Source organism: Buteo buteo, chromosome 21 (genome assembly GCF_964188355.1).
Source record: "Buteo buteo chromosome 21, bButBut1.hap1.1, whole genome shotgun sequence".
Classification (NCBI taxonomy): Eukaryota; Metazoa; Chordata; class Aves; order Accipitriformes; family Accipitridae; genus Buteo; species Buteo buteo.
The window spans coordinates 14,264,180-14,276,383 of record NC_134191.1 but is presented as its reverse complement, the minus strand read 5'-3'; the positions used below and the strand labels follow the sequence as shown (position 1 = coordinate 14,276,383).

At 38.1% G+C, this 12,204-nt stretch overlaps 1 protein-coding gene across 5 annotated transcripts in view; it reads right to left on the bottom strand.

The window, feature by feature from the left end:
- Nucleotides 1–12,204, bottom strand: part of EEFSEC (eukaryotic elongation factor, selenocysteine-tRNA specific) — a 128,644-nt gene that overhangs the window by 87,184 nt on the left and 29,256 nt on the right. For 4 of the 5 annotated variants that reach the window (XM_075052607.1, XM_075052609.1, XM_075052611.1 and 1 more), the window contains exons 2-3: nt 6,431–6,638; nt 2,460–2,556 (exon numbers count right to left, since the gene is read on the bottom strand). In XM_075052607.1, the coding sequence (XP_074908708.1) occupies nt 2,460–2,556; nt 6,431–6,638 (305 nt within the window). Of the gene's footprint in view, nt 1–2,459; nt 2,557–6,430; nt 6,639–10,421; nt 10,571–12,204 lie in introns of those variants that run through there. The other variant, XM_075052610.1, reaches the window with a different exon arrangement.

Genomic DNA, 12,204 nt, shown 5'->3' with positions numbered 1-12,204 from the left:
CCCCATAAAGCCCATCCCTGCCTCCCTCACAGAAAAACTATTATACTGGGTTAAGTTTTCAAAGTCAACTTCCCCTTCAGATTTCTGTTAACACTTCTTGGAGGATCAAACCACTAAGAAAAATAGCAACATTAAGTACTATTTTCTAGAGACATTCTCCAAGTTTAGGATTTCTGTTTTGCTGACAAATACTGTGTTTCTTAAAATATATCATCATAGAGAGAAGACCTTAATTATAGAAATGCAGTCATATGCCCAACAATGCTTCAGAGGAACTGGTTCACTGCTGTCTCAAATCACTTTTGATCTCTGCCTCTGTTATAACATCAGCATATAAACTTAACACTGCCTTTAATGTATGCTTTTAAGGTCAGAAACTGCAGGTTAAGCCCAAGTTGTAATGGCAGAACAATGGAGAGAGTCTCTTATCAAGGACAGAAAGGATAATACCTTGAAGCTCAATGGCAGGGCTCACACAGCATTTGCCAGCTCTTCCAATATTAGGTCTGAAAGTTGACAGAAACAGCTGCAACATGGGTATTTCCCTCATAGGTTATAACCCTGGGGAACATCCCAGTAAATCTACCTGGAACCAGATGAAGGCAGAACTAAGGACTTTCCTATCTCCACCTCTCTAGACGCTGCTGTGGGCAGCCTGGTTCTTGCTAACTCTATTCTAAGGCCATACCACACACCCTGCCATGCCCATCTCAGGCCACACATGCCTGGGAGGCAGTATGACATTCAGTGCTCAGCAGCTATGTGGAACATTCTGCCTTTGTACAAGCCAGGCGGCCCTGGGCCAGACATCCCCAGATTTTTGATGACTGGTGCTGCACCCTAACATCAGCAATTTACAAGTATTTTAAACCTGGCAGCATCCAAAGCATCCAAATCAGACCTTGACAAATCTGCAAAGAATGATGCTTTTGTTTCAGGACTACTTTCTGCCATCTGCAAACAACAGTGGCACCCCTCCAGGGCAAAGATGCTACTTTTTGCCTAACACTTTTTCACAGAAAGGGTGACAAGCCTACTACAAGCTACAAACTGCTCTCAAACAGCTATTTTAAGTGTCCTGCCCTTCACTTCATGCCATATAACTTCTCATATAACTTAGTTTTTTGAAAACCTGAGAATTTATTCTCTGCCCTGCCCTCCCTCCCCCCAAAAAACCCCACCAGAAAACCAATCCACATTGCTGGAACTAAGGATACCTGCAAAGCATCAGTTTGCTTAAAGTCTGTCTTGTTCTTATGGGTCTGATATGATGTTAGTTATACAATCATATAGTTTTTTCCAGGCCATACCTCATTCAGGGCACAGGGTAAAGCCAGGCCATGCTTTTCATCTTTTGCAGATATGCAAGGCATGCAAGAAGCAAGGCAGAGTATCACAGAGAAAGATAGTTTCATCATGAAGGTAGGTGGTGCTCCTCTAGAGAATGGATTCTACACTTGCTTATGCCAGAACTCCCACGTATTGCCATTCTCTTAAAAATGAAACTTTCCACAGGTAATCACCAACCATACACCTCGGACTGTCCAAACAGAAACCCCAAAGCTTAACAGAAGTGCTAAGCGCTCACAATTGCAATCAAAAGTGGTAGATACTATGATCTGAACACAAGCATGTCCCAAAAGAGCTCCTATCTTCCTTAAATTTGGCAACCAAAATTAGTAAACTCAGTGGACTAAACTCCTTTGTGTCTCAGCTTCCCAACCTAAATATGGATTGAATCACTTCTACACTTCCTATATGTCTTCTGGAAGTAAATTAACTGTTTGCCAAGTGCTCAAGACCACAGTGATGTGTGCCAAAGAAAAGTCCAGGAGGAAATTAATCATTCTGAATGCAGAGCAGTATTTGAATGAAGTCACAAGGCCACACAGAGAATAATGAGAATTAAAACAAAATACAGACTACCTGCTCACTGGTTGACCCCTGTCCATCCCGTGCAAGGAATGAGGTAAGGGTCATTCAGAATAAAGAATCATGCACTTAAACACTGGATCATAATACACACACAAAGGAAGGAGACAATTCCCAACATGTATCTTTTGAATGCCTGACTTAACAACTTTACTGTTTTCTTAACAGTGGTACAATTATAAAACAATACCTACCAAGAATTTGGCAGAATTTTAAAGCTATTTTTGTTCATTATGCTTAGTAATTATTTACAACTTTAAAACCAATTTCAACACACATGTGATAGCTGTTTCTTAAGATGTGGCTATTCAAAGGCATTAAAGCCTAGCAGTTGAAAAATGACATCCACTCTTGGGGCATGCAACCTCAACTTCTCCATTCACTGGAAGGAATCCCTAAAGAATCAGGTTCCTTAAAACTGACATTAAACGCAGGAAGTTCCTCAGCTCTAGATACTAATACAATATACTCCAAAAGACTTAAGGCAAAGTTCAAGCACATTTATTATTATATTCTTCAGCAGGTACCTCAATTAATTCAGAAACACCTAGTGGATTCTCAGACTCTGGGGCTTCTGGTCCACCAGGCTTTGCTGCAACAGCAACAATAGGACACCCACAGAACCTGAAAGAGAGAAAGACTCCCACCATTAGACCACAGATCTCCTACATGTGTCAATGTAAAGTAGTTCCAGGCTCATCTGACAATGAAGGCAAGGAAACTCCCTGAAATTCCTAATTTATCTGCTCTTCCCCCATAGTGAATAACTGACATTTTTTTCTTGAGTTACTAGCATCTGCACTACTGGACTTCACTACAAAGTTTTCAATCCTGTTTAGTATTAGCTACTGATTCAGCTCTGTGGCAGTCAAAAGCAAGACTTTATTTCAGAAGAAAAGGTCTGTTACCCGGTCTTACTGCAGTGGCTTTGCATTCAAGCCATTTTACCTGGAGGCTAGCACTGTTTTCAACTTTCATTAAAACAATTATAATTCTAGCTGTGGAGTCATAACCTTCAAAATGGGAGCCAAATGCAAGAAGGCACACGATGTCTACCTGAGTCTGCAGGCAGACTGCAAGACATGCAGACCACAGAAAGACCTAAAGCTTCTGAAAATCAAAGTTCATGAAACTCACACATTTCAAACATGCAAAGGTTCAGAGTAGAGCAGCACTTCCACAGTTGACCTCAGTTTAGCTTTTCTCTTACAATCAATTTTACTCAAGTCCTTAATATTCAGCAGCTTTTTTTACAAATTTAGTTAGCAGCCTTAACTTTTGCTCCCTAAAATGCCACCTAGTGTCTGAATAATCTGATAGCTTGTTTTGCCTACATTTTGGAAAGGGAAGTTAAGACTATAAATCAAATTATTACTCCATATTTGAAGAAGTCAGATTAACTATGTAAAAATATATATATATATATTAAAGCAATGGAATAGTAATCAGCAATAACACAAAAAATGATTGGTTCTCATAGATACTTGATTCTTATGTAACAGATTCTGACCAAAAGTAAATGTTGTAGTTGTCCTTTTGACACCCACCCCCCATAGATTTTTATCTCAAAAAGAGAGTGAACTGGAGGAAAAAGACAGTGCCTTGATACAGAAAAAAATCTAAGTTCTATAGAGGAAGCTCATTTAGTGACCAAACAGTAATCAAGCATGTAAGGTATTTTCTTTGTGTATATGCCATAAGTCCGAGGCATCTAGGGACAAAGGGTAATAAAAACGTGCACTGAAAATTCCTGTGATTAATCATAAAACTTTTGGAAATTTATTTTCATACAAATACTTTAGGACACTGTATTGCAATAAATAGAAATTTGTGCTGAACCAGGTTCTTTACTCCTTTTCCCATATACCAGAACAAACTGGAGTAATTACATACTGCCTTTGGAGGCACTTCCAGACATGATTCAGCCCTACTAAAACTCTTACGCCATCACACCAATTTATTGTCAGCAGAGATTAGGCCCTGCTGGACAAAGATAAAAGCTGGCATGTGCAAAACATTATGAAAAAAATAGAAATTCCATTCATAGGGACAGTTTGCTTTTATTTTTGGTATCAATCCATGGAACAAGCAAGTTTTGATTAGGTTAAGTTTACAAGTGTCAAACTATTCAAATATACGACAGTTACTTTCCTCTGCCTATGGGGTTTTTTTCCACCTTCTATGGAATCTCCTGACAATGTTACAATAATTTCCCCAGTATCAATAGCAATACCTACTCTATAGCTGCAACAGACTTCAAAATTCTTACTGGTATGGAATTGTGCATGCATGCCTCTGTGTTTAGAGAAATAATAATCAAGTAAACTATTCCTAGAAAAAAATTCATTGCCAAATGTTTGGGGTCAGAGGCAGCTGTCAAATGGTCTCAGCACACGCCCTGCTAATAAGAGTGGTTTAGAAATACAAAAAACAGTTAAAAACATGCATTTGGAAACTCAAAGTAGGAAAGATGCTGTTGAGAAACAACACATGCCTGATACGCAACAGGACAGGCACTTTTCAATCAAGCCCAGGTCAGCAGTGCTTTCAAAGCACCATAAAGCACAGGCTGCACATGCAAAAGCTGAATTTTTGTTACAAGAACAATACACACACATCCAATAAAAGAGCATTCCTAGGATCCAGCACTCAAATGCGTAATTAAAACATTGTGACAGGACCATTTCTCTCCAGGTGGAATCACAGCTGTTGTGATCAGCTGATACACATCCTTGTTTTAGAAGTGGGCAAGAGGTAAGGACCTCACAGTTAGCATGTCAACTGTTTCTAAAACTTGCTTCCCATTCAGTTTTGACCAAGCCTGCTAATTTTCAAGACATGATGTAAAGACCCATTTGTACTCCAGGATATAAAGAGAAGATTTCATTCAAACAATGTACATAAAAGTATTTCTGAACAACAGTTTCCTTACAGAAATTTGTCTTCCTTTTATGAATATGCAACTAGAAAGGTCTTTTTTTCCAATCATTCACAACACGATCTTGGACTAAACCAAGAAGGAAGTACCACCTGCAGCAGCAATTACTGCCATTCAAGAAGTATAAACAAATTCTAAAAGAAGGTCAAAATAAAACTGAGCCGTATATTAAGATAAATTCTCTTAAAAATCATTAACTTCTTGGCACAGATGAGAAACAGATTAAAAAATAACTATTAATTTTAATACTGCTTAAGTCACATTCTATACATCAACTTTTCAAACAACCAAATAAAATCATAAGAAAACCATTAGATAGTTATCGCTAAAGTTTTCCTAACTTTATTACCTCAATGCTATTGCCATTGGGATTACCTGTGAATCTGATCAACAAACTCACAGCTATAAAAAATTGTTGATCCAAAATGCTTTAATATATTGCAGGCATCTCCTTTCTCTGTCTCCCTAAAATGAGGGGGCAGCAATCTACAGAGAAAACCAAGCCACCCTGTATTTATTTGCCATTTGCCTTTAAATCAACAGCTGCCAGAAAGAACGGAAAGTTGTAGGATTCTAAGTTCACAAGAGAGAATTTAACTTTCTTGGTGACTGCTGTACCATTCCCAGCACAATGAACGGACCCAAGAACAACACAGGAGCTGGAAAGACACAAAGATCTTCCTAGTCACTGTTGTGGCAGTTACATAGTTGAAAAAGGACATTGAGCTACAATCACAAATAAGCTAAGCAGGAACTGCCATATCCAACCAAGCTCTGCTTTTTTGGTCCTGGTGGAATTCTCTCCTCTGTACACTGAATCCTATTCCTTTGATTCTTCAAATCAAAAAGTAACCTAACAGCTACAAATGTGGGAGTCAATGTCCCCTTACGACCCAGTTTGTGTAACCACTACATAAATATTGTGTCTGTGATATCTTCCCACTTCGTAACAGCCACATTTCCACTCATGAATCTCACTGCACTTCACTCATTATGTACTTCAATTAATTTACCTAAACAGGGCTGACAAACATCATCCCAGCCAGAGCCATATTACATTATCTAAACTTCCATCATTCTGCTCTCCCTAGTTGGGGCAATCACATTTTTCACCCTCAGTTAAGGAAAAGCCACAACATTTTCTTTTCTCCGGAGTGAAAAAGACTTGCAGATCACAACACAAGTTGCAAGCCCATAAACTAATCCACCTATCCAGCTCCCGCTCCCCATTCCTCCCACCCCCCCACCCCCCCAAAAAAAAACAAAACAAAAACCACCAAACAAACACCCAACAGTTGTTCACCTGGATATTCTGGCTTTGTTTTAACCAATCTGAACTCCAAGCAGCCTTTTAAACTGAAAAGCTTCATTATAGGAAAATATTTCTCTATACCAAATTCAAGACTGCATTTGAGTTTCTGGTAATCTTCCCACTCTCTTGTCATAATCTTTGCTAGATGTCTCAGTATGTTTAAAAGCATGTTAGAAGGGAAATGTGCATGAAGTATTTTTGTTAAATATTTTGTTACAAGCTAGCTGTTAACATCACTGTGAACTTACTTCGTATTTTCCAAGGTCTTCTGCATTTTCTTAGTCATCTTCTCAATGGCACTTTGTCTCTTCCCCTCTGGAAGGAGATCTATTTTGTTCAGAACCACCACCATCTTCTGGCAGGCAATTTGCCCAATTACCAAGCACTCTGCTGACTGCGTCTGCATCCCTTTTGTCACATCTATTACAAGCATCATCAAATCAATAATCTGGGCACCTGGAGAAGAATTCACAGTCAGTATTGCAGCAGCATAAAAAGATTAAGGAACATTTTCTCAAATAGTTTCCATAAAAATTGCCAGAATATGTACAAATGCCCAGATATAGGAACAAAACACAAGTCAAAGTAAGCATCGAATACACAGCTGTGTCTGAAAATAAGACCCCAGGAACTTAAGTTTTTATATGCTACCATCAGTTCATAAAAAATACGGACACATGTGATAGGTTACATATCCCTCCATATTAACAGTTCAAGTTTAAGGATGTTATCACTGCATTTAAAAAAAAAATTAAGAAAATTACCCTTGCAGCAACCCAAGCATGACATTTGCCTTGATTAAAAAAGTTGATCCAAGAAGCTAAGCAAGAATATAGTACAGCCAAAGAAACACACAACAGCATCACAGACAGTTGCACACTCCGAGCAACCCCAGTAAGAGCCAACTACATGCCACATAACTATGTCTAAAATCCTCAGTCCTCACCTGCTTCCCACCACTACTTCTTTCAGACTCCAGAATTTGAAAAAAGTAAAAACAAGATGACCACCACCAGAAGCAGGTTCAACCCAAGTCTAAATAAATTCCTACAATCCCTCAATGTGACAATGAGGTGATTTAAATCCTGCAATATATTGTCATTCTGCCCCAATTCAGATCTACGTAACTTGAATAGGTACTTCATACACAGCCACAAACAGATCCAATTCTTATATCTTCTCAAGAAAAAGTTCCTAATTTTTAGGCAAAGTTACCTATCGTGCTTATGGATTATTTTTATTTTATTTTTCAAAGTATCATTGTCATGAAACCTTAATTCTTTGATTGAAGCAACCTGAATTTCATGGATTTAAATTCGTTTTCAAGGAAGGTTTTGATGGATGTTGGGCCTTCCACCAATTACATTCAGAATTTTCCTGTCTCATTCCAGGTAACTGAAATTACTCTGAATACCAAAAAAGCGAAGTGCAACAAACTTTAATGTTGGGAAAGTTTAAACATAAAAAACTAAAACAAATCTAAAGCTGAACTACCAGAAAGTCATTATGTCAAAAAACACATTTTGAAAGATGATAGAAGTTAGAAATCATGCAAAACTGCAGCATTCTTAATTTAAGTGCTTTCAGTATTTGCTTTAAGCTTTTGATCAGAAGAACAAGAAATTGATACAACTGTTCCTTGTTCCTTCGCCCTCTCCAACCTTCCTCCCACCCTGCTTGCCTTTTTTTTTTTTTTTTTTTTTTTAAGCTTTTACAATGGCTATGACAACAGCTACCCTTGTTAGTAATTCCCATGAACTCAGGATAGGAAATCATTCTGAGGTTGAAGTGCATGGGTGAATGAGTGGGTGGGAGCTACAACAAGAAAAAAAAAATTATGGTTACAAATGACTATTTCTAACCTACCACAGCTTTCATCTTGTAATAATGAATGCTAAACCCTTCAGAGCACTAGTTGGATAATTACGACACTTCCAAAGCTCCTGCAGAACTTTCACCAATCATTTCAAATACCACTCCATAACAAAATGGAGAGACTTTAGATCTTCAAAAGTATTTTTCATTTTTATTGTTTCAAGAATTGTATTCATTTAGAACTTGCTTAAATTATAACACAAGAATCATCAAGGCTATACAAAAGGCCTAGACTTTATACACCATACAGAAGTGCAGATCTAAAGGACAGAAAGCAGGGGGAATGAACAGCATGAAAATAGTTCAAGTAGGACAAAACACTTAATCAGAATGCATGCACTTTTGTGAGTACATACAACAGGGTTTGTTTTTTTAAATTTAATACAATACCCATATTTTGTATTAAACTATACCATACAGTAATTCTTACTACACAGGTGACATACTTAAAATGAATGGGAATTAATAAATAAAACCAAACCATGAAGTCAAACTGATTATTAATACTATAAAAGTGTATCTAGTAAAATAACAACACTGTAGCTTAAGTTTTAGCCAACTGTGTTATGATTACCAGAGCACAGCAATCCTTATGCTCCAGAATTAAGCTGAAGTAACCAGATCCAAATATGGCCTTGAAAAGGGTGGCTGATAAGATGCATTATATCTGGTATGGTATCTCTTCCCTCCTACAGGAGGGAAAATCTGCACTGAAACTGTCATATGCAGTTTCAGTACAAGGGCCACTATCTTGAAACACTAAATCAACTGCTTTGAATACATTTGTTATAAAGCAAATACTTGTAATTGCTGTATTTATGAATTTATTAGCAACACTTTAAAAGAGCCATAAAAATCATCAGCCCAGTTGCTAGAAGGTCAAGAATGTCTACCTGGGGACATTTCATAGCAAAGAGAAGATGAACAAAGGAAAAATAACTGTACAGTCCCTGGAAAAACTCCAGAAACACCAGAAAATATATCACAACACTCCAGACAAAAATATATTACAAGTCAAGGAAACAGCAGCATACCCAAGTTTGCAAATATGTGTCTCAGTACAACTATTGTGCCTCCTCCAAAGCCTTAACGTGCTGACTGGCCACAGTTCATAAGAGATGTTGCAAGATGGAACAGAAAGCACGGCAGGGGGAGAGCTGGCACCCAGGCAGGGTGGGAAGCTGCTGCCCTTCAACAAAGTCATGGAACCAAGGGAAAGATCAGGACAGCATTGACAGAAATATTTTAACTGCATTCTCCCTGAGGCATGAGGATGTTTTGTACATGTCTACTCACACATATCAAGACATGAATGCTCAAGTTTACAGGACCCTTGAGTAACAAGGCAAAAAAAATAATGCTGAGATTTAGTTCCTCAACTTTCTTCTTTAAGCTGTTTAATAAACCATCTTTGACAATTCACCTTCTTCCCAATCTCTCAATCTTCTAGATAGTTTTACATTTTGTTTTATTCTAGAACCCATTTCCTTAGTTGCCCTTCACCCAGGCATAATAGTTCATTAAATACTAAAATGAAATAACCTAGAGCAGGCAAAACGAAGTGCACAGGGATTCACAAATGTAATGTTTCTAATCAGGAAAGTTGGCAGGTCACAGGTAAACTATAAGCCCCACCCCCCCTGAACGTGGAACATCTCATTCACTATACTTTTTCTTCATAGCATGTAAACAGTAATAGCAGACTTACAGTATGTTTAATTTCATATTCACTATTTAAATAATCTCTATCACACTTGTAATCAATCAACTCACTACCATGTTGGATTTCAGTCAACAAAAGGAACAACATTCCTGAAGAATTTTCTACAGCAGAGCAAAATTTAACTAGGAAAGTTGAAGTGAGGATGGATTATAAGGGTGTTCTCACATACGTAATCTCACTTGGAAAGACCTTTTAATTGAGGCATAAAAATATTACAGCCATACCAAGCGAAGACTCCAAAACCAGTAACAAGAACAAAACAAGGTGACAATATCACTCAAACCTGCACTATCTGACCACAGAATGCCTGCCATGGGCTCTTGTGCAAAATGGAACACACAAAAAAGAAAAAAAAAAAGAACTGAAACACTTTGCTTTTTCTCAAAAAAAGGAGACAGGATATGATCCTACACAGTTAACAAGAGCAATATGGAAGAGAGGAGTGTTTCCTGAGCCCTCAAAGTAGGCAAATGGCTTGAAATTACTCTGAATGAAGCAGAGGCACAAAGAACAGGTCTGCACATAAGGCAGCACAACAATCAAGAAAAATATTTTATCTGCATTGAAGCAGGTCATACAGAATCAACGATAAACTAAGGTATTCAAACAATTTCCCCTACAGAAAAAGACAAGGGTGTAACCTTTTATTTGCTGTTTCATCTATGAAAGAGGTGTTCAAGAACATTTGGAAAGACAGAGAGCACTCCTGACGTGTGATGTCTCACTGCTTGAAAATGAAAGATCAACTATCCCGAGTATCCTTCATGTGATGACATACAGCTCAGATGTAGCCCTGTAAAAAGCAAATGAAACAAACTAGTTGTCATCAGAAAACACAAGGGGGTGGGGAAAGATGGGAATTATATTGCAAGATAAGCAGCTAAACCACAGCAAAAACACAAAGTAAAGTAGATAGTCTGAGTGAAGAAAAACAAACAAGAAAGATAACACATGAACAGAGAGAATCTGGATGACAGTCAAATACAGGAAAAATGCAACAAGACCAGCAGCACAGCATCCTAGAGGAAAGACTGCAAGAAGTGCCAGCTAAACCTGGAGACAGCAGCACTTATTTGTACCACGAAAGTGACGGGTAACACAGAACTCAGATATTAAGAAAAATACCTTCACAGAGAAGAGAAAGAAAAAGTCTAGCCCTTGCTTTGAACAATCGCATCCAACCCACTCCTGCTTCTGAATTTTGGGGAGTATCCAATTATGAACAGTTGTCAGGGAAGTAATTTACTACTCTTTACTCATAGGACTAGTTGAATCAGAGATGTCAGACTATGGCAAGTTTCAAAAGAGGAGGCAGCAACTCAGTTTCCCTAAACTGGCCATCATCTCCATTTCTCCAAGGGAAGAGCAAAACAGTACCACCTGCAACACATCATTCATAGCTAGCTCTCACTCTTGATCCTGAAAGAGCTCACCAACTGCTGCCTGAGTACACCAAAAAAGACAAGATGACCCAGAAGAACAGTATGCATTAAAAACGTGTCGATGAACTTTTAATCTTTAGCAGAAAATTCATTGCATTCTCTGTATTTATGTTATTTAGTATATTATATCTTCAAACCTTCACTGAAATAGGAAGAAAAGCCTACCCAGAGTTCTAAGCAACAAGGCTGCAGACCTTCATCCCCTGCATTAGATTCACTCCTTGTAAATGCGTTCAGTAGTGTCACATCCACCTTTGATTTCCATGCAGCTTATACAAATAAAGCACACTTGATTTTGCCCACCAAAGCTAAACCAAACTCTGCAACGTTTACATACTACTATCTCACATCCTTACGCAAAAGCATACAATTAGTAAAACTAGGTCTGCTATACCAGTATTCACAGGGAAACTCCATGTGACTACCCAACCCACAAGCTGCATTTTTAAAAACTGTAAAGCACGATAATTGCCCTGTTTATTTTGGAACCAAACATTAAGCCTTAACAAATGCCCTTCAACCCCAACCACAGAAGCTGTTGCAGTTCTGCATGTACATGCACAAAATACCTTCTGTTTGTGCAACCTGTTGCATGCTTATAAATTATATACCCAAACTCCCAGACTGAGCTGTGTGTAGATGGAGCCATAGGGCAAAGCACAACATTTACAGCAAGTTAGAGGGCATTATTAGGTCTATGGGAAAAAACCCAAAACATTTCAGCCTCTTGTGTTACTTTATCATTTCCAAAAGCTTAGTACTATTTCATTATATGTGCATTGTGCCCACTTTCAGAACCATTCAGTTATAAACTCCAAGCACTAAACTAGCTAGCAATTTCATCCTTACTGAAAAAGAGAACCAAAAGGCATTTTTCAATAAACAGGCAGAATCTCAATTGTTTTCTCTCCAACAAATGTAGATCAAGAATATTAGAGCATTTACGAGTACTACTATTTTGGCAACCATAAGTTTAGTATTG